General features: G+C 45.4%; 1 protein-coding gene across 1 annotated transcript in view; it reads right to left on the bottom strand.

The window, feature by feature from the left end:
- LOC139370343 (growth factor receptor-bound protein 2-like) overlaps positions 1-23,456 on the bottom strand; it is a 46,824-nt gene that overhangs the window by 7,136 nt on the left and 16,232 nt on the right. Inside the window, exons 2-3 of the mRNA XM_071109769.1 lie at positions 8,767-8,864; positions 1,019-1,141 (exon numbers count right to left, since the gene is read on the bottom strand). Of these exons, the coding sequence (XP_070965870.1) occupies positions 1,019-1,141; positions 8,767-8,864 (221 nt within the window). The remainder of the gene's footprint in view (positions 1-1,018; positions 1,142-8,766; positions 8,865-23,456) is intronic.

Genomic DNA, 23,456 nt, shown 5'->3' with positions numbered 1-23,456 from the left:
GAAAGTAAGTGTTGACATTTACCGTGGTAACCATCTGAGGACAGCAGTCAAAACACTGTTAAGTCTACATCACGTGGTCACTAGTTCTATAACCATCTGTGTCAGCGCTTTCATGAATGATTTAAGCCCAGATGGCCCAGTTTCCTTCTCCCCGCGTGATACCATGAGTTTGGGATTTTGACACAGAAGATATACTTCCATTAGATTGTATTACAAATGGATTAGACAGGGACAGTTGTTTGGTACACAGCTGTGACACTAGGACAGTGCAATTGTAGCAGTAGCGACAAGAATAATAGTCTATTCTGTCACCTACTGTTAAGTGCTGAACTGGAGTATGTGTCCTACTGTGTCCTAGTATGTGTACTACTTTTGGCCTGGACAAAGGGAATAAGGTTCCATTTCTCTCACTCACTCACTCACTCACTCACTCACTCACTCACTCACTCACTCACTCACTCACTCACTCACTCACTCACTCACCTCACTCACCTCACTCACCTCACTCACCTCACTCACCTCACTTACTTACTGCAGACACAGCCTGGGACTAGGGAAAGTGCCAGCTTGCAAAGCTTTGATAAGAGGCAGCAGCGCCCACACCGGAGCTATCTGACAGAGACCAACATGCTTTAGTAGCAGATAACTGTTGGTTAGCCCCAGGTGAGTCAGAGATGACACAGCCAATTAACTTGATATGGATCTGTAGATCTGCACAGCGACTTTACATGAAGACTAGAATGGGAACAGGGTGGCCAGTCACTGCTAGAACAGTCAGTACCTCCCAGGTTAAGCTGGCTAGACGCTCGCAAACCAACATGGGAGCTGTGCATGAGAAAGCAAGCACTTAGCACAGAGTTGGAAAAAAATATGTAAACAGAACTGATATTGGAGAAAAGTGTATTTTTGAAAGTAATACGAAAAAAAAGGGAAAACAGATAATCGGTCGATCAGTTATACAATGATTGAACTGAAATGAAATAAAGGTTCAATAAACCAGTGTGTGCGTGTGACATACTTGACAGAGAGGGAGAAGTCTCCCGGTGCGCTCTCCGACTCTCGGATGAGGAAGGCCCCATCGTGTCTCTGTTTGTTCAGCATCTCCTCTGCCTTCGCCCGGGGGATCTTACCATAGAACCACCTGGGACAACAATAACAAATCAGAACAAAACACTTTCATAAATGATATTAAAACAAGTCGCAAGTAACAGTGATAAGTGCTGATTTACTGCAAATGAAGAAAGAAAAAATACCCTGCGGGCAAAACTGGTTGAAATGACGTTATTACATGGTTGTAATGACGTTGTTTCAACCAGCCCTACCAAGCTGGGTTGTTTTTCTTCTTCATTTGTAGGAAAAGCAGCACTTACCAGAATTTGATTGTGGTGTGGTTGTGACAGGTAGCTAGTTAGCGATGACCTTTGAGTAACCTCAAAGCGCAGGGTCATAGGCGTGACTCAATATCATGGGAACATGGCCTTTAGCAGAGCTTGACCTCAAACCTGACCCCTGTTATTGACAGTTGTAGTGGTTGTTGTGTCTGTGGGGAGGAGTGAGTGAAGTGCATAGCGACCAATAACACTACTAAACAATAATGTCAAAATCAGAATATCGCATTTATTTTGCATGCCAAATAGAATGACATCAATGCAGTAAGTGAGCACATGTGGGCCATTTAATTAGTCTTTTTGCATTTGTCCTAGTAGGTTGTAATTACAGGGAGGTTCCTGGTCTGATAAAAGGGCTGGTGGAGCCTTGGGCCGAGACAATGACAACTCTGTGTGGTGCCATGCCAACCTCACCTGCTACCTACTCCTCTGGCTCTGACTGGTGCCCAATACCAGCGGTCAGTCACCAACCCCCATAGATACTCCATACAGAGTGTGTGTGTGTTTGTGCATGGGTGTACAGTGTGTGGGACCTCCATTTCCTTCTGTGACTTGTCAGGTGTGGAATTGTACTGTCCGGATAAAGGTGTTATGTCACAATGTGCCAAAAAAGGTGTTGCAACACACAATGTTTGCCTCCTCTATCTCCAGTGAAAGCAAACCCTGAGCTTTATCCATATAGCTTAATTTAGCCATATAGCTTAGCCTTACCATATACTGTAGCTTATCCTAGCGGTACCATATCCTTGCCTTGGCCAATAGCCATAGCCTCTGCAGTAGAGCATGTCAGTGCAGGTGAGCGCTAGCGCTATGCCGCTTAGCTTGTTCGTTTGTGAGCTCAGACAACATGACAAAGCCAGAGGACCTGATCAACTCCAGCTGTTCCTCATGAGGGAATGATAATCCAGCCAGGCTTCACATACAGTATCATCATCAGGGCAGAGTCCTCAAACAGTGTCACAAGCCGATAGTCACATTTCCACCGGCTAGTTTTGCCTGCTGGGTAAAGACGACAGATATGAGTAGAACAGGCCTATTACATGTGTACACACTAGAGCACATATGTCAGAGTCAAGGCCCGCGGGCCACATCCGGCCCGCAAGAAGGTTTTTTACGGCCCCTGGGATGATCTTGATTTATTATTAGAACCGGCCCGCAGCAAGCCGGCAGCCCGCAGATCTTTTACACGCACCAATACTACATTTCCCACAATGCAAAGGTGACGCACCGAGCAGTAGGCTGCTTCATTTCAATATTTATTGGCACAGCAGTCGTCAGCATCACAGTAAAATTAACTTTCAGATACCCATCAAAAATGGCAAAACGGAAGGTGGATACTGAGAACCGGGGGTTTCAAACAAGGTGGGAGTCGGAGTATATGTTCACGAAGGTAGCTGGAAAACCTGTGTGTCTTCTGTGTGGAGAAAGTGTGGCGGTACTGAAAGAGTATAATCTGAGACGACATTATGAAACGAAACACGCGGACAAAAACAAGAATATGGACATGGAACAAAGGCTACAAAAGGCAGAGGAATTAAAACGAGGCCTCAAATCTCGACAGGCTCTGTTCAAAAAAGCCAAATCACAAGGCCAGGCTGCTGTCAAGGCCAGTTTTATTTTGGCAGAAGAGATCGCTAAATCAGCCCGGCCATTTACGGAGGGGGATTTCATCAAAAACTGCATGATTAAAGTTTGTGACGAAGTTTGCCCAGAAAAAAGGCAACTCTTTTTAAATGTGAGTCTGAGCAGAAACACCATTGCCGAGAGAGTAGACCAGTTGTCCATCAATCTAAAAGAGCAGCTTGTGAAAAAGGGAAAAGATTTTATTGCATATTCCTTGGCTGTGGATGAGAGCACCGACATTTCTGACATTGCCCAGTTGTCAATTTTCATCCGCGGAGTGGACTCCAACCTAAGCGTGACAGAGGAGTTTTTGGCTTTACGTCCTATGCATGGCACAACTACGGGGCATGATTTGTATGAAGAGGTGTCAAGATGTGTAAATGAGATGGAGCTGCCTTGGGAAAAACTCGTGGGTTTGACAACCGACGGAGCACCTGCGATGTGTGGACACAGGAGCGGACTGGTGGCGAAGATACGGGAAAAGATGCAAGAGGAAAACGCGACAGGTGAGCTGACAGCTTATCATTGTATCATACACCAGGAAGCGTTGTGCGGTAAAGCCTTGAAAATGGAGCATGTAATGAGCATCATCACGCGCACAGTTAACTTTATCAGAGCCAAAGGTTTGAATCACCGCCAGTTCAAGGCATTTCTGACGGAGTTAGAAACGGAGCATGGTGATTTGCCTTATCACACAGAGGTGCGATGGCTAAGCCAGGGAAAGGTGCTTCAAAGATGTTTCGAGCTTCGTGAGGAGATTTGTCTGTTCTTGGACAGCAAAGGGAAAGACACAACACAACTCCGAGACGAAATGTTTCTGTGTGAAATGGCTTTTCTGTGTGACATTACGAGTCATCTGAATGCAATAAACTTGCAGCTGCAGGGTCGGGATCGTGTCATCTCTGATATGTACAGTACAGTGAAGGCATTTAAAACCAAACTGACTCTGTGGGAGACGCAGATGCGGAAAGAAAATTTGAGCCACTTTCCCAGCTGCCAGACCATGAAAGAGAAGCTCTCTACCAGTGCGTTCCCGAGCACACAGTTGGCTGATAAAATAGGTATGCTTGCCGCTGACTTTCGACGCCGATTTGCTGACTTTGAAGCACAAAAAAGCAGGTTGGAACTGCTCGGTAACCCATTTGCTGTTGACGTGGAAAGCTCACCACCAAACCTCCAAATGGAGTTGATTGACCTCCAATGCAATGATGCACTGAGGGCAAAATATGCGGCAGTGGGTGCTGCGGAGTTCGCCCGTTTCCTCCCCGGCACAATGCCCCAGCTGCGCATCCAGGCTGCTCAAACGTTGTCTATGTTTGGCAGCACATACCTGTGTGAACAACTGTTTTCTTTGATGAACCTGAACAAAACATCACACAGAAGTCGACTTACTGCTGAACACCTCCACTCAATTCTGAGGATTTCTTCAGCTCAGAGCCTTACCCCGAACATTGATGAACTTGTGGAAAAGATGGGACACCACCAAGTATCACCCTCAACCTCAAACAAGTGAACATTACTGTGCAATCACATATTTAGAGTTTTTACTCAGTTCAAGTTTAAAAGTTAAAATTTAATATTTGTTTTCACTGCATGTTACTTCTCCTTAAACAAAGTGTTGTTTTTGATTAATAGATTTTTGCACTTTATTTTTTTGTATTTCAATCCAATTATATTTTAAAAATATTTCAGTTGAGTGGATGATAGAAAATTGCTATTATTGTTTTTTCTTTGAAGTAAATTTAGCCCACTTTTGCTAAAATAGAAAATATAGTCTACTGATGGTGCCTTGAATACCGGTTTCTTTCATTTAATGTTCATGTTATGGGGATATTTATATAAAGGAAATTTGTCTTTTGTGTCTGTTGAAAATTAAAGATTACTGACAGAGCCATAAGAAAATATTGCTTTATTTATCTGATCATATTGTAATATATTTGTTAGGTTTTCAGTAGGTTCAATTAGGTTCACTAGACTATATGCGTCATTTAAAATTTTTTCAATGAACATTCGAACAGTCCGGCCCTCGTCTTGTAGCTGATTTTTTTATTTGGCCCTCCGTCCATTTGACTTTGACACCCCTGCACTAGAGGTTGACCGATTAATCGGAATGGCCGATTAATTAGGTCCGATTTCAAGTTTTCATAACAATCGGAAATCGGTATTTTTGGGCGCCGATTTGCCAATGCACATTTTTTATACCTTTATTTAACTAGGCAAGTCAGTTAAGAACACATTCTTATTTTCAATGACGGCCTAGGAACGGTGGGTTAACTGCCTTGTTCAGGGGCAGAACGACAGATTTTCACCTTGTCAGCTCGGGGGATCCAATCTTGCAACCTTACAGTAACTAGTCCAACGCAATAACGACCTGCCTCTCTCTCGTTGCACTCCACAAGGAGACAAGGAGCCTGTTACGCGAATGCAGTAAGCCAAGGTAAAGTTGCTAACTAGCATTAAACTTATCTTATAAAAACAATCATAATCACTAGTTAACTACACATGGTTGATGATATCACTAGATTTAATCTAGCGTGTCCTGCGTTGCATATAATCTGACTGAGCATACAAGCATACAAGTATCTGACTGAGCGGTGGTAGGCAGAAGCAGGCGCGTAAACATTCATTCAAACAGCACTTCCGTGCATTTTGCCAGCAGCTCTTCATTGTGCGCCAAGCATTGCGCAGTTTATGACTTCAAGCCTATCAACTCCCGAGATGAGGCTGGTGTAACCGAAGTGAAATGGCTAGCTAGTGCCTATAAGAACATACAATAGTCAAAGGTTAATGAAATACAAATGGTATAGTGGGAAATAGTCCTATAATTCCTATAATAACTACAACCTAAAACTTCTTACCTGGGAATATTGAAGACTCATGTTAAAAGGAACCACCAGCTTTCATATGTTCTCATGTTCTGAGCAAAGAACTGAAACGTTAGCTTTCTTACATAGCACATATTGCACTTTTACTTTCTTCTCCAACACTTTGTTTTTGCATTATTTAAACCAAATTGAACATGTTTCATTATCTACTTGAGGCGAAATTGATTTTTATTGATGTATTATATTCAATTAAAATAAGTGTTCATTCAGTATTGTTGTAATTGTCATTATTACAAATAAAAAAAAAAGTTTTTTATTTTATTTTTTAAAATCGGCCGATTAATCGGTATCTGCTTTTTTTGGTCCTCCAATAATCGGTATCGGCGTTGAAAAATCATAATCGATCGACCTCTAGTACACACACATTGACCTGTCAGGTAGCACTAGCATCACTGGGCCATAGGTTTCAACCCACAAGCCTTTAGCATTTAGCGATGCTATTCTTTGTGCCTGGTGTTCACACACAAACAGGCTTAGAGATGACAGAACTCCAACCCCCTCATCCACAGTGCTCTGATCTCCCCGAGGTAACACCCTGGGGTAACAGTAACACTGTGTGTAGAGAGATACTGTGGATATCCTCCTATTATCCCGGTCCTTCCTGCTTTGTGGTGGGGGAGTGCTGCTCTTTGATGAGGTAACACTGACATCCACGGCTACCAGGCTTCCATAAGGGAGTCAAAGCCCTTTACACACTATCGAGCCAAACCAAACCATGCTGTGGTGACTTGGCTTTCTTCTCCTCACATGATCCTTTCCAGCATGGTAACAGCAACCATGGTGCATGTAACCAGGCCAAGGCCAGCCCTATAGTGAAGTGAGTACTGTTTTTTCATATCCAGCCCCACCATCTGCCTGCCTGCTATCCTGGACCCTCCTCCACCAGCTGCTCCTCCATAGAGCAGGTGATTCCCTCCCTCCTGTATTTAGGCCCAGCTGACCAATCAGTCATAGGGTCCTTAAGGCTCATGGACAGTCTCTTCCTGACTGCTATAATAGGGCCCTCTGTATCTGATTGGTTGCGGTGTGAGAGCCCTCTCAGCCCTTATAGCAGGTGGCGGTGGTGGGGAAGGCTTTCTCACACAGCTGACGACTACACAGGACAAAGCCCCTCTTTGCTACTGTGTGCGTCTGTAGAATATAAAGTACAATCCATCTCTATTTAGTGGCTACCTCAGAATAAGATCCATTTAGTAACCCTGAAGTTTATGTAGAAAGGGCTTCTGTAGGACAGTTACAGTACAATCCATCTCCTATCTGACAGTTACAGTACAATATATCTCCTATCTGACAGTTACAGTACAATCCATCTCCTATCTGACAGTTACACAAAAGCCCTGTTGCTCGGCTGAAGTCATATTCTTTACTAAATATAGCATGTTGCCTAGAAGGCCAGCATCCCGGAGTCACCTCTTCACTGTGGACGTTGAGACTGGTGTTTTGCAGGTACAATTTAATGAAGCTGCCAGTTGAGGACTTGTGAGGCGTCTGTTTCTCAAACTAGACACTAATGTACTTGTCCCTTTGCTCAGGTGTGCACCGGGGCCTCCCACTCCTCTTTCTATTCTGGTTAGAGCTAGTTTGCGCTGTTTTGTGAAGGGAGCGTTGTACAAGATCTTTAGTTCCTTGGTAATTTCTCACATGAAATAGCCTTCATTTCTCAGAACAAGACTGACGAGTTTCAGAAGAAAGTTCTTTGTTTCTGGCCATTTTGAGCCTGTAATCGAACCCACAAATGCTGATGCATAGTCACTTTAATTAACTCTACCTATGTACATACTACCTCAACTAACCGGTGCCCCCGGACATTGGCTTTGTACTGTCACCCCCCTGTATATATTGTTGTTGTTTTTTACTGCTGCTCTTTAATTACTTTTATCTCTTATTCTTATCCATATTTTTTTAAACTGCACTGCAGGGTTGGAAAAATAACTTGTGTCATGCACAAAGTAGATGCCCTAACCGAGTTTAGTTTGCTAACAAGACATTTGTGGAGTGGTTGAAAAATGTGTTTTAATGACTCCAACCTAAGTGTATGTAAACTTCTGACTTCAACTGTATGTATGTTCACACACACACACAACAATTTCTAAAAACCTGTTTTTGCTTTTTCATTACGGTGTACCGTGTGTAGATTGATAAGGGGGAAAAACATTTTTGAATCCATTTTAGAATAAGGCTGTAACGTTACAAAATGTGGAAAAAGTCAAGGGGTCTGAATACTTTCCCAATGCACTGCATGTTAAGTAGAGAGTATGTAGAAAGATCCACACAGGCTATATTGGGCCAGAGGGCGATTGTGGGGGCAAACCTAATAGGCCTGACGCAGCAGAAACAGACTCTGGAATCAGGACTGACGACGCCACATGATGAGGGATTCTGGGATGCCAAACCGACAACCCTGCGACCACATGGATCTCAGAGGCCTATAACCCACAAATGAGCTCTAGAAAGCCAGGTCACTTCCAGGCTAGCTTCCAGACCACAGCAGCAGCATGATGAGACCTTTCTCCCCCTTATCTTCAGACCAGAGGAGCATTTATCCTAGCCACAGGAGTTAGCTAGACTTTGTTTCATGTGTCTTCCGAATGGTTCTAAACATGGGAACTAGAGAAGTAAATCTGTCTATGAAGTTACTTTCCCCCCCCTGATATTTAGCACAAATAAATGCCGTTTGGAAAAAATAAGTTTCACAAACTAGTAGTGGAACCTTCCAACATTAGAACCTCACGTTTGATACCCCAATTTTGAGCGCCAGGTTAAACATGAGGTAATTTAGGGGAGGTGAACGCCGCCATTTTGGCTCTCCAGTTTCATGTGGACTTGGGCTCATATAGGGCAACTGGTATCTAAGACTGGCTCATACTTACGGGTGTCCCTTCATTTCTATGTAGTTTTTGGGGATGAAGCCTTCTTTCCCATTCAGCTCTGCCTTGTACCAGTTCTGGTCGCATTCTTCATTCAAAACCTGAAGACACAAAACAGAGGGACGATAGTTTGGTCAAAGAGTCACAAATAGTTATAAGCATGGTCGTGACAAACGTAAGACCACAAGACTACATTATTTTAAAAAAATGACAAGAGTGGGTACATGAAAGCCAACATAATGGTGTGGAAACCATTGTATGAGCTAACCACAAATATTATTTAAAGAAATATCATGCAGATCCTCTATATTCATGTACTGCTATGTACATACACTGAGTGTACAAAACATTAGGAACTGCTGATAGACTGACCAGGTGAATTCAGCTGAAAGCTATGACCCCTTATTGGTGTCACTTGTTAAATCCACTTCAAATCAGTATAAATTAAGGGGGAGAGACAGGTTAAAGAAGGATTTTTAAGCCTTCAGACATGAATTGTGTAAGACAAAAGTGCCTTTCAACAGGGTATGGTAGTAGGTGCCAGGCGCATCGGGTTGAGTGTGTCAAGAACTGCAAGGCTGCTGGGTTTTTCCACGCTCAAAGGTTTCCTGTGTGTATCAAAAATTGTCCACCACCCAAAGGACATCCAGCCAACTTGACACAACTGTGGGAAGCATTGGAGTCAACACCGGCCAGCATCACTGTGGAACGCTTTCGACACCTTGTAGAGTCCACGCCCCAACGAATTGAGGCTGTTCTGAGGGCAAGGGTTTTGCAACTCAATATCAGGAAGGTGTTCCTAATATTTTGTACAGAGTATTCCCCCCCATATGCTCGCAGACTCAGAGACGAAAAGCAAAACATTGCAATTCTAGGACAATACTGCTTAAAATACACCATGCATCCCATAACTGCCATGTACCGTACATATTTCCCCCCTAACCTCCCATACGTCCATTCACAAAGCCTAGCCAGGTGAAAAGACATTCCAGACAGACTGGCCCATCCCAGGCCCCATGAGACCTAGTCCAGGTCAGTCAACCTGACCGTGATCATCTGGAGGCTCCACAGTGGGACCTGACCAGACTGCCACCACGCCACCACTATACCAGACCCAGACCCCCTCCTGTCCCCACAGAGACACCATCTGTCACAACCACTCTGGCCCCGGATCCATCAGTATCAACGGCTGACACTAACACTCCGTAACCGGCCAAGAGAGCTCCCCGAGAGACAACGAGTTACATGGGTTTTTAAGGTTGGATGGAGGAGGATTCCGGTTGATAGAACACACATTGGATTTTAGGTGTGGGTGGGAGTAGTATGAATCTTGGTGGAATTGCTCTTTCTGGATGAGTTTGTTTTGGAGTGAAAAATTGCTATTGCGTGTCTATAAAGGCAACTTCTACCCAGACAGACTAGTTCAAACATATGGCCTTACACCTCCACTCTTTATTACCCTGTCCCCGTCGGATGCCAAACCAACTCCGCTTCAGCATGGGACTGTATCGTCTCCCACAAGCAAGACCATCATACCATCATACACTGATGTGACTGGGGAGTGGGGCCTTCAACGTCTCCCACGGTGTCTCCACACTCTACGGTGGATGACCCAGTCATCTTAGTGGAGAGAAATGGCCAGGCTCAGTCTCTTAGCCTTCGCTGGTCTCAGTAAACACCCATTAATCTTAGCTTTCTCTCTCGGCCTCTGCCATGGGGCAATGGCGCCACTCTTACCAAGGCCACAAGTGAAATGGACTGCCACTGTAAACACAGAGGACAGGAAACAATGTGCACCAAGCAGGAAGAAACAGACATGGGTTATAGTTTAGGCTTACTAATGTAAATAATAGTGGGTTGTAAATGTATAGACAGTTGTGATGTCACATATGGGCCAATTTTAAAATGGAGTTAACTGTGCCAGTGATTCCTAAAATGCTTTCTATTGTACCATGATCTTCATCATCTCTACTACTGGACAATTCTACACTAACAGGATGATGCCGAGACTCTGATTGTTCACTTTAAAATGCACGTCAAACAGAAACCAGTGACTGCAAAGTTAAACAAACCATACAACTCTACGCACGAGGACGACTTCTAACAGTTGCTACTGAAAATGTTACAAAAACACATTTAGTTGGACTGTGCAGATGCAAAGTTTGGTAACAGTTTGTGCTGTTGTGCTGTCATTCTGTTACCACATTTTTAATCTGCACCGTTCCTCAAGTAAATGGGTTTTTGTAAAATGTTCTGTGGAAATTGTTAAGGAAATTTAACGTGGAAAAAGTCATGCTTGTGCAAAGAGTTGACTGCTTTTGTTTGACATACAGACATACGTCTCAGCATCATTCTGTAACCGTGGAATTGACCCACTGTTTACCAGAAATATTTGTTCCAAAAAATAACTATACATATGGAACCAGTGTTGTACTAGCTGACCTCCTTTTCCTGTGGAGAGATATCTGAATACATGCAAAATCTGCCCCAATTTCTGTTCAATTGAATTCAAATCTCCCATTGGCAGAGAAGACAGATAAGCAAGCATACAACGCACACACAGAAAGTGACAGATGAGGGGGTGGATACACTTATTTGTTCTGGGGGAGGCTGGTGTGTGTCTACTGTTGGCCTCTGACTGCTTCCTAATCTGCCAATCACACACAGCACCTCCTATAGCACAACCAGCGCAGTGTGTGTGTGGCCCATGCCTCTTTTGAACACTGGCCGGCTGTCCCTCTAAACTCTGCATGACCTCAGACTCCAAAACACGGTAATAACCACTCACACAGGTTGAGAACGCAGGAGATAAACATACACACAGAGAGAGGGAGAGAGAGGGGAGAGGAGGGGAGAGAGAGAGAAAGACACAGTGTGACACACAGTTCCACCCTCCACCTCCAGACACACACATCCAGCTGCTCAGTACTGGTGACTCACCCAGTGCTCCGTCACAGCCCGTCTGTACCCTGGGGGCTGTGTTGGCCTGAGCAGGATTCTAAAGTGATAGCTACTGCTAGTGATGAAGAGAGGAGCGGTGCTGTAACCTTGTGAAGAGTCAGAGCCAATCCAGTCCTGACAGACACATGTATGGCCTCTAGTATGACTGAATACTGCTCATACATGAATCTCTGAGGGAGAAGGAGAGGATGAGCTAACGTCTCTATGCCAGTGTAAGTGTGTGTGTGTGTGTGTGTGTGTGAGTACATCCATGTACCCGTGCCTGCCTGTGCACTCCCATGTCTGTGTGGAAATGTGCAACACTGTGTCTCTGTGTGTGTCTGTCAGTCTGTGTCTGTGTGTGTGTGTGTGTGTGTGTGTGTGTGAGAGAGAGCTGGAGGGAAGGAAATGAGGGAGATAATGACTCTCCTCTCCCTCCCCTGAGCGAGGCAGGAGCTCCGGCTGCTGATAAAACTAATTACACCAATGCTAGGAAACAAGGAGCTAGTGCACAGACAGACAGAGACAGAGACACAGACAGAGACACAGACACAGACACAGACACACAGACAGACAGACAGACAGACAGACACGGGGGGCGGGGGGGGCGGACATGTACACAGAAGTAGAGGACGTGTTCTTTACATGAGCGTGTGTGGTTTGGGGGCCGATATGGGGGTCATAACAGATGGGTACTGTGGACGTTCTCCACCTTGCTTGCTGACTAGTAAGAACTAGACAGCCCGTTCACATTAACCTACCAACCCAACCAGAAGAGTAAGACGTAAGAGAGAGAGTTTCTCTAAAAACATATCTAATCCATGGTTTGGAAGGCAATACCTTTGTTATTCCATTGTTTTAATTCCTATAAAGACAAAATAAAGGCAATGCGGCCATGCATTTGGCACTACAGCAAAGTGAATTTGAGCCAGGGATTTGTAAAAGCCCAACAAAGACAAGCGCACTTCAAAGAAAGACACGAACAAAACAGACTAGTAAAACCCATCTGACACTGCAATGAAGACAGTGTCAGTCAGTCTTTATTTTCTGGCTCCCATTAACAGTACATTTTGTTGAACAGCACATTGTTTCATCAGTGGCTGTCTAATTCAGTTTGTCCTTCCCATAACAGAGGCCGGTAATGTGTTTTAAAGCTGGAAAAACATACATCTGTCTGTCGACTTCATGAAATGAGACCACACCACTCAGTGCTATAATACCATCTGCTACTTTGATCGTATCAGGCCTAGGGACAGAAACAGAGGTAGCCTAGCTGTCACAATAGGCTGACTGGCCGGGGCAATGACATGCACACACATCTGTCTCTCCTAGCTCTTTCTTCCTGTCTCACACATTGATGCATTCTCTCTCTCTCCCTCTCCACATTTCTTGATACCTCTCTGTGTCCTGCTTCATCACAATCTCTCCCTTTTCTCTCTCTGTACTACACCCCCCCCCCCCCCCCCCTTCTGTCGCCACTTCTCTCTATTTTCTATACAGAAGCACAATGACACTGTGGTATGTATATGTCATCAGCAACCAGCGTGCTAACAGAGGGTGAAGCTGTAAACACCTGCTTCCCATTCAGCATCCAGAACCATAGTGGCTGTAGTGAATGATATATCTCAGTATGGTAATCTCCTCGCAGAGTGTTACTGGTCGTGGCTGAGGCACGGTCCTCTGGACCGATCTCGTTGCCTTGTTGTAAACCTCTGTAAGGGCGTTGATGCGGTTACATTTACAAGATCAGGCCCCAGAGTAATCTCCTTCACAGCTGCCACACACACCATCCTGATCATCCCAAATCCTCATTCTGCCATCTCCTAAACCAGACGTGATAGTCTTGTGATGGCCCCATTACTGAGGGGGGAGAGTGAGGTGGAAGAGGGGGAGAGAGGGAGGTGGAAGAGGGGGGAGAGAGGGAGGTGGAAGAGGGGGGAGAGTGAGGTGGAAGAGGGGGGAGAGTGAGGTGGAAGAGGGGGGAGAGTGAGGTGGAAGAGGGGGGAGAGTGAGGTGGAAGAGGGGGGAGAGTGAGGTGGAAGAGGGGGAGAGTGAGGTGGAAGAGGGGGGAGAGTGAGGTGGAAGAGGGGGGAGAGTGAGGTGGAAGAGAGAGGAGAGTGAGGTGGAAGAGAGGGAGGGGGGAGAGTGAGGTGAAAGAGAGAGGAGAGTGAGGTGGAAGAGAGGGAGGGGAAGAGTGAGGTGAAAGAGGGGGGAGAGTGAGGTGGAAGAGAGGGAGAGGGAGGTGGAAGAGAGGGAGAGGGAGGTGGAAGAGAGGGAGAGGGAGGTGGAAGAGGGAGTTGGAAGAGGGGTAGGGGAGGTGGAAGAGAGAGAGGTGGAAGAGGGGGGGAGAGGGAGGTGGAAGAGAGAGGAGAGTGAGGTGGATGAGGGGGGAGAGTGAGGTGGAAGAGGGGGGAGAGTGAGGTGGAAGAGAGGGAGGGGGGAGAGTGAGGTGAAAGAGAGGGAGAGGGAGGTGGAAGAGGGAGTTGGAAGAGGGGTAGGGGAGGTGGAAGAGGGGGGAGAGGGAGGTGGAAGAGAGAGGAGAGTGAGGTGAAAGAGTGGGAGAGTGAGGGGGGAGAGTGCGGTGAAAGAGGGGGGAGAGTGAGGTGGAAGAGAGGGAGAGGGAGGTGGAAGAGAGGGGAGAGGGAGGTGGAAGAGAGGGAGGGGGGAGAGTGAGGTGAAAGAGGGGGGAGAGTGAGGTGGAAGAGAGGGAGAGGGAGGCGGAAGAGGGAGTTGGAAGAGGGGTAGGGGAGGTGGAAGAGAGGTAGGGGAGGCGGAAGACAGGGAGTTGGAAGAGAGGGAGAGAGGGAGGTGGAAGAGGGGGGAGAGTGAGGTGGAAGAGAGAGGAGAGTGAGGTGGAAGAGAGAGGAGAGTGAGGTGGAAGAGGGAGGTGAAAGAGGGGGAGAGTGAGGTGAAAGAGGGGGGAGAGTGAGGTGAAAGAGGGGGGAGAGTGAGGTGGAAGAGAGGGAGAGGGAGGTGGAAGAGGGAGTTGGAAGAGGGGGAAGGGAGGTGGAAGAGAGGGAGTTGGAAGAGAGGGAGGTGGAAGAGGGGGAGAGGGAGATGGAAGTGAGGGAGGGGGAGTGGGAGGTGGAAGAGAGGGAGTTAGAAGAGAGGGAGGTGGAAGAGGGGGAGGGGAGGTGGAAGAGAGGGAGTTAGAAGAGAGGGAGGTAAAAGAGAGGGAGAGGGAGTTGGAAGAGAGGGAGAGGGAGTTGGAAGAGAGGGAGTTGGAAGAGAGGGAGCTGGAAGAGGGGGAAGAGAGAAGAGGTCGACCGATTAATCGGAATGGCCGATTCATTTGGGCCGATTTCAAGTTTTCATAACAATCGGTAATCGGCATAATTGGACACCGATTATGGCCGATAACATTGCACTTCACGAGGAGACTGCATGGCAGGCTGACTACCTGTTATGCGAGAGCAGAAAGGAGCCACGGTAAGGTGCTAGCTAGCCTTAAACGTATCTTATAAAAAACAATCAATCTTAACATAATCACTAGTTAACTACACATGGTTGATGATATTACTAGTTTATCTAGCTTGTCCTGCATTGCATATAATCGATGCGGTGCCTGTTAATTTATCATTGAATCATAGCATACTTCGCCAAAAGGGTGATTTAACAAGCGCATTCGCGGAAAAAAGCACTGTCGTTGCACCAATGTGTACCTAACCATAAACATCAACGCCTTTCATAAAATCAATAAACAAGTATATATTTTTAAACCTGCATATTTAGTTAATATTGCCTGGTAACATGAATTTCTTTCAACTAGGGAAATTGTGTCACTTCTCTTGCATTCTGTGCAACAGAGTCAGGGTTTATGCAGCAGTTTGGGCCACCTGGCTCGTTGCGAACTATGAAGAATATTTCTTCCTAACAAAGACAGCCAACTTCGCCAAACGGGGGGATGTTTTCACAAAAGTGCATTTGCGACAAAAGCATAATCGTTGCACGAATGTACCTAAGCATACATTTCAATGCCTTTCAGTATTCAGTATTGTTGTAATTGTCATTATTACAAATAAAACACCCCCTTTTTTTATAAATCGGCCGATTAATCGGTATCGGCTTTTTAAGTCCTCCAATAATCGGCGTCGAAAAATTATAATCGGTCGACCTCTAGAAGAGAGGGAGTTGGAAGAGAGGGAGTTGGAAGAGAGGGAGGTGAAAGAGAGGTAGAGGGAGGTGGAAGAGGGAGATGGAAGAGAGGGAGATGGAAGAGAGGGAGATGGAAGAGAGGGAGATGGAAGAGGGGGAGAGGGAGATGGAAGAGCGGGAGATGGAAGATGGAAGAGGGGGGCATTTTGCCAATGCAGAGTGTAGTCCAGAGAGGATTGGGAAGGAATCAAACTGCAGGATTATAACCAGGGGTGTGAATTCAATCAGGGAAACAACTCAGCAGACAACAGACTTGCTCTTAAACCTAAATCATATCCACAGGGGGTTCCTCTCCTCTATTCCTCTACACCTTCACACTTACTGCCTTCTGCCTCCTAATTGCCCGCACTGGAAAAAATAAGAGAGACTTGCGTGTGGTGTTTGAGTGGGGAGAATGTGTGTGTATGTATTTATGTGTTTCAGTGTATGTGTGTGTGTGTGAGCGTGTTCAGTATGCACAACTAGCCAGGGAACAAGGCATTCAGGGCGAATACTGGTTTCTGGTGCGTCATTAATATACATGAGATGGTAGGAGAGGGAAGGAGAGACATTTTTTTGCATAATGAAAGAAATAGAAAGAGAGAGAGAGAGAGAGAGAGAGAGAGAGAGAGAGAGAGAGAGAGAGAGAGAGAGAGAGAGAGACTTACACACAGAAGGTAAGCTTATCGTTCTCCTTGAGAGAAAAACAGCCAATGTGTCCGTAGAGGCGCGTGGAGAAAGACGGGCGATACCTGACAGAAAACTTAATGAACTATGTGAGGGGAATCAGTGTGTGTGTGTGCGTGCATGTTGGGAATCAGGGCAGACAAGAAAATTGATCAACTGCAGAGGGGAACGTGCAAAAGAAATACATTTATATCTACACTGAACAAAAATATAAAAAGCAACATGCAACAATTTCAAAGATTTTACTGAGTTACAGTTCATAAAAGGGAATCAGTCCATTTAAATAAATTAAATAGGCCCTAATCTATGGATTTCACAGGACTGGGAATCGGTTGGACCCAGATACCTTTAAAAAAAGGTAGGGGCGTGGATCAGAAAAACAGACAGTATCTGGTGAACACCATTTTCCTCATGCAGCACGACAGATCTCCTTCGCATAGAGTTGTCCAGGCTGTCGATTGTGGCCTGTGTAATGGTGTCCTACTCCTCTTCAATGGCTTGTGAAGTTGCTGGATATTGGCAGGAACTGGAACCCGCTCTTGTACACGTCAATCCAGAGCATCCCAAACATGCTTAATGGGTGACATGTCTGGTGAGTATGCAGGCCATGGAAGAACTGGGATATTCTCAGCTTCCAGGAATTGTGTACAGACCCTTGCGACATGGGGCCGTGCATTATCGTGATGAAACATCAGGTGATGGCGGCGGATGAATGGCACGACAATGGGCCTTAGGATCTCATCACGGTATCTCTATGCATTCAAATTGGCATCGATAAAATGCAATTGTGTTTGTTGTCTGTAGCTTTTGCCTGCCCATATCACAACCCCACTGCCACCATGGGGCACTCTGTTCACAAAGTTGACATCCGCAAACCGCTCGCTCACATGACGCCATCTGCCCGGCACAGCTGAAACAGGGATTCATCCGTGAAGAGCACAATTCTCCAGCGTGCCAGTGGCCATCGAAGGTGAGCATTTGCCTATTGAAGTCGGTTACTACGCCGAACTGCAGTCAGGTCAAGACCCTGGTGAGGACGACGCACACACAGATGACCTTCCCTTAGAGAGCATGCAGATGAGCTTCCAACCGGTTTCTGCCAATTTGTGCAGAAATACTTTGGTTGTGGAATCCCAGTTTCAACAGCTGTCCGGGTGGCTGGTCTCATACGATCCCCCAGGTGAAGAAGCTGGATGTGGAGGTCCTGGGCTGGCGTGATTACATGTGGTTTGCAGTTGTGAGACCAGTTGGACGTACTGTCAAATTCTCTAAAACAACGTTGGAGGCGGCGTATGGTAGAGAAATTAACATTAAATTCTGTGGCAACAGCTCTGATGGACATTCCTGTAGTCAGCATGCCAATTGTACGCTCCCCCAAAACCTGAGACAACTTGGCATTGTGTTGTGTGACAAAACTGCACATTTTAGAGTGGCCTTTTATTGTCCCCAAGGTGACCCATCATGCTGTTTAACAGGTTATTGATATGCCACACCTGTCAGGTGAATTGACTATCTTGGCAAAGGAGAAATACTCACTACCAGGGACGTAAACACAATGCTACACAACATTTGATAGAAATAAGCTTTTTGTGCATATGGAACATTTCTGGATTCTTTTATAACACTTTACATGTTGCGTTTATATTTTTGTTCGGTACATTTCTTTTCCACGAAGAGCCTCTACATAAACTCACAAGAATCTGCTTTGTCTCCACAAAAACGTACAAATAGTGCTTTAAGCAGCGATTTACAGAAGCATACTGTGGGAATTGGTACAGTGAACAAAGAGGTGCATTTCCATGTACAGCACAGTGATTTGCATCCGTTTAGATCTCTGAAACAAACAACTATGACACGTCTACGACATTATCCAACCCACTGCTTTATGAAAATAGCAACATTAAGCATCGATGCATACTTTGCATAGTAACATGGTACCTAGCGTGTCTACAACATCATCCAAACTACTGCTTTGTGGAAATAGCAACACTAAAACATTGATGCATAGTATAATAGCATGGTGTACAAAGCAGTGGTGTATGCCCCTACATCACTACACAATCCTCTAGTTGGAATGAATATTGCATTGCCAGTTGACACACATCCAAGCCTTCACTTGGATAAAGTCAGTGGTAATCGAGGTTCATTACGCAACCGTATAGTTTTCTGGGATTTTGGATTGTGCCAAGAGCCTAGCCTGTAGCAGCTGGGGCCTTGCTTTCCTGGAGAGTTATGTGCTGCTGTGTATCCCTCTGCCCCCTGTCCTGGTTCTGCCCGGTTGGCACCGGTCCCAGCCTCTGTTTTGGGGCTAATCCATGAGGTCTATTTATCCTATGCCGGTTGAGGGGATAAAGGGCGAGGAGCGACAGCTAAACCACTAATCCAGCTACAGCACTGGGACACTTTTAACGAGATCCCAGATTGGGGCTGTCTGGATTACAAAGAAAGAAAGAGTGACAGAGAGTGTGAAAGAGCAGACCCATTAGGTTCCGACAAGCTCACTCAGACTAGAGAGGCTCAGTGTAGGGGACAGGCCTCCGAATCTAGTCTGCCCAGATGGCCCCTCTCAGACACTCTCCCCCCCTGGGAGGGCTTTCTATCTATGTCTGCAAACTGTCAACAACAGTAGAGTTTCAGGGTCAGCACAGAGACAGAGAGAGAGAGAGGGAGAGACCTTTTGTTTATTATTTATTTCACTTGCTTTGGCAATATAAACATATGCTTCCCATGCCAATAAAGCCATTAACTTGAATTGAGAGAGAAAGCAGAATCGACAGGAGCTTTTAATGCAGGAGAAAGCACACACTAGAGGTCGACCGATTAATCGGAATGGCCGATTAATTAGGGCCGATTTCAAGTTTTCATAACAATCGGAAATCGGTATTTTTGGGCGCCAATTTTTATTTTATACCTTTATTTAACTAGGCAAGTCAGTTAAGAACACATTCTTATGTTCAATGGCGGCCTAGGAACGGTGGGTTAACTGCCATGTTCAGGGGCAGAACGACAGATTTTCACCTTGTCAGCTCGGGTGATCCAATCTTGCAGCCTTACAGTTAACTAGTCCAACGTGTGACGACCCTCCCACTCTGTCTGCCGTATTTTGTCTTTGTTCTTGTTTCCTTATTAGGATGCCGGTGGGCGGAGTTGAGAGGGTCGTCAGCTACATGGGAAACACCTGGGCCCAGGTGTTTCCCAGGATAAATACACCCCTTCCCCATTCATGGGGGAGACTCTCTCCATGCAGACATTTGTAGATTGTGTTGTGGTTCTTGGTGGCCTTTTGTTTGTTTGCTTTGGCACCATTCAACACCCTGCATTATCACATTCATGCATGCAAAGCACTCACTTACGCTACTAATTACTGATTACACACATCATTGTATATTTTCCTTAGTTGCTTTAGTTAATAAATATATATTTTGTTACTCCTTATCTCCACGTCTCCCTTTGTTACGGGCTTTGAGCCGGTTCGTGACAAGTGGGGGCTCATCCGGGATATTTGAACTATTGGTTTGGGAGACCGTGGAAGTACGTGTTTGTTTGCATATTGTGTTTGAGTTTAATAGGCCCAGTATTGGTTGCCTTTGTTGTTTGGGTTGTGTGCTGCGTTGGAGAGAGTATAATGGTTAGTTTCCAGGCCCTGCCTAGCCTGGAAACGTTTGTTCTACTTTCTGTTGGGACATCAGTCTGAGGTGAGTAATCGGCTGTGTACCTCAGTGGGAGATTTGGGTAGGGTAGTGGAACTTGCTACCTGGAGCTATAGCCTTTTTCCCCTGATAGGCTTAGTGACATGTTTCATTTTTTTTGGAATATGTTGGGCATGGTTAATGCTTGTTATTTTTGTGTGGTGTCTGTGGACTGAGCAGTTGTCTCGGGGGCACATCCGTGGCTTGGTGGAATTTACCAGCATGCTGGGGAGTTTTTCCTTGCCAGCGGGCTACAGTGCGTAAATTCCCACTGCAAATCTGCACGAAGACTAGGGTTGAGTTATTGTAGGTTTTGGGGAAGCTCCGTATCTCATCTCTCTTCTGTGGTGCTCAGGGTGATTGTCAATTCTCGGGTTGTGGTCTGGTGTGCTCAGCAGAGGGGAAGAGCGAGATTATTATTATTTTTTTTTGTAACTATGGCATCTTATATAGATGAATTCATTCGCTTTCCATCGGAGAAATTGTTAGATTTAGGTACTAAAGAACAGCTGTTGAAGGTCGCTGAACACTACAACGTTGAGATTAGTGATAAACGTCTAAAGAATTCTATTAGGTTGATATTGAAGGCCAATCTGATGGAGAGTGGTATTCTTGAAGTTACCACTGGGCCAGCCTCTGCTGAGAGTTTGTCGTCTCCCCATAACGTTACAATGGCCATTCCATCGGTTAGTCCAAGTAGCCTTCTTTTTGAACAGCAGAAAGAACTGCTTTTGTTACAGCTGGAGCATGATCGTGAAAAGAGAGAGCATGATCGGCAAAGTGATCGTGAGAAGCTAGAGCATGATCGTGTAAAGTATGAAAAGGAATTGGCATTTAAACAAGATATGGAGCGTGCTAAAATCAAGTTGCAACAAGAACGTATAGAGTTGGTTAGGGAAAGAAAGATCTCAGGGGAGAGTTTGTTTTGGGAAGGTGATCCAGATTTACCTAGGGGTAGTTCCTCTTTTGGTCGTGCCCCAGAGACATTTGATATTGTTGGGAACTTACGGTTATTGCCTCAGTTTAATGAAAGGGATCCCGAGACATTCTTTTCGTTGTTTGAGCGTGTTGCTGACGCTAGGAGTTGGCCTGATTCTGACCGCACTTTAATGTTGCAGTGTGTGCTGACTGGTAAAGCGCAGGAAGCATATTCAGCTCTTAGTGTACACGACAGTGCCAATTATGATAAAGTTAAAACAGCTGTGTTACAGATTTATGAATTGGTCCCTGAGGCTTACCGCCAACGATTTAGAACATTAAAAAGGGATGATAAGCAATCTCATGTTGAATTTGCACGACAATTATCTTTACAGTTTAATCGCTGGTGTTCCGCCTCTGCAGTTGTGACTTTCCAAGGGCTGTGTGATCTGATTATGTTAGAACAATTTAAGGACACAATTCCTGATCGTATTGCCACGTATATTAATGAACAGAAAGTAAAGAATGTCGCTGAAGCTGCGGTTTTGGCGGACGAGTATGTGTTGACTCACAAAAGTGTCTTTGCAGAGCCCCGTATTCGGAAAGAGTGGGGGCGTTCGGATAGATTTGGGCTTCGCTCACCGAGATACTTTGGTTCACGGGCACAGTTCTATTCAACTAGGGTTGAGCCTGACTCCCATGGTAAAGCTGACTTTGGGCAGGAGTGTCACTACTGTCAAGGTTCAGGTCATTGGAAAAACGAATGTCCACTTCTCAGGTCAAAGGGTGCTTACGCTAAATCCAAGCCTACCGCGTTAGCTGCACCTGTTCCACATCAGTTCACTCATGACTCATTTCCTCAGGCCCAGGATAATGTGAAAGTCCATATTGATCCAGACTATTTACCTTTCATTACGGAAGGTTTTGTGTCTATGTTAGGAAGTAAAGACCTAGTGCCAGTGAAGATCCTGAGAGACACAGGTGCCTCTGAATCATTTGTGTTGGAATCTGTGTTACCCTTTTCTGCTAAGACTGATTCGGGGAATAGTGTTCTAATTAGGGGAATAGGTTTGAACACTCTGTCAGTTCCATTGCATAAACTGATGTTGGATTGTGGACTGGTGAAAGGTGAAGTTGTTGTGGGGGTGCGGCCTTCGTTGCCTATTGAGGGTATCGACGTTATCCTTGGGAATAACTTGGCTGGTGAGCGTGTATGGCCTGCCGTGTTTCCATCTCTAGTGGTTTCCACTAAGCCGTCATTTGTTGGGATTCCTGATGAGAGTGTACAGAGCTTCCCAGAGGTGTTCTCTGCGTGTGCAGTGACACGTTCTATGAGCCGTGGCGAATTGGTCACTGCGCCGACTAATGATAATAATACAAAGAAGTATGCCACTGTTTTCCCTGTTATTCCGTTATCTGTAACCCGCTCAGATCTAATTAATGCGCAACGGGATGACCCCACGTTAGAAGAGTTGCGTGACCAAATTATGCCTGTAGAACAGTTGGGAGATGTCGCCCATGGCTATTTTCTCCAAGAGGATGTCCTGATGAGAAAGTGGGTGTCTCATGATAGTTGTTTTCTGGGGGAGGCAATTAGTCAGGTTGTTGTACCAGTTAAGCTTCGTGAGTTGGTGTTGGAAACTTCCCACAGCGACGTTGCTGGACATATGGGGGTGAGGAAAACCTACAATCGCATTTTAAGACATTTCTTTTGGCCTAGATTAAAGAGGGATGTTTCTGATTTTATAAAAACTTGTCACACCTGTCAATTAACTGGTAAGCCTAATCAAGCTATTAAACCGGTACCATTGTTTCCTATTCCTGTACTCAGCCAACCTTTTGAGTATCTGATTATTGACTGTGTGGGTCCCCTGCCTCGTTCTAAAAAGGGTAGCAGTTACCTGTTCACTGTGATGTGTCAGACCACTAGGTTTCCTGCTGCCTATCCTCTACGATCTATCACAACTAAATCTGTGTTAAAAGCTTTGACTCAGTTTCTCTCATTGTTTGGAATCCCTAAGGTCATTCAGAGTGATCAAGGATCTAATTTCACCTCTAATCTGTTTAGTCAGGTTCTTCAACAGCTCCATATTAAACACAATTTGTCTAGCGCCTATCACGCGCAAAGTCAAGGAGCACTGGAACATTTCCATCAAACTCTAAAGTCTTTGTTGAGAGCTTATTGTACTGAGATGGATAAGGATTGGGAGGAGGGGTTGCCTTGGTTACTGTTAGCCGCTAGGGAGGTTTCACAGGAGAGCACGGGTTTCAGTCCAAATGACCTTGTGTTTGGACATAGGGTGCGTGGACTTTTATCTGTTCTCC

Source organism: Oncorhynchus clarkii, chromosome 17, assembly GCF_045791955.1.
Source record: "Oncorhynchus clarkii lewisi isolate Uvic-CL-2024 chromosome 17, UVic_Ocla_1.0, whole genome shotgun sequence".
In the NCBI taxonomy this organism is placed as follows: Eukaryota; Metazoa; Chordata; class Actinopteri; order Salmoniformes; family Salmonidae; genus Oncorhynchus; species Oncorhynchus clarkii.
This window is presented reverse-complemented; position numbering and strand designations above follow the sequence as displayed.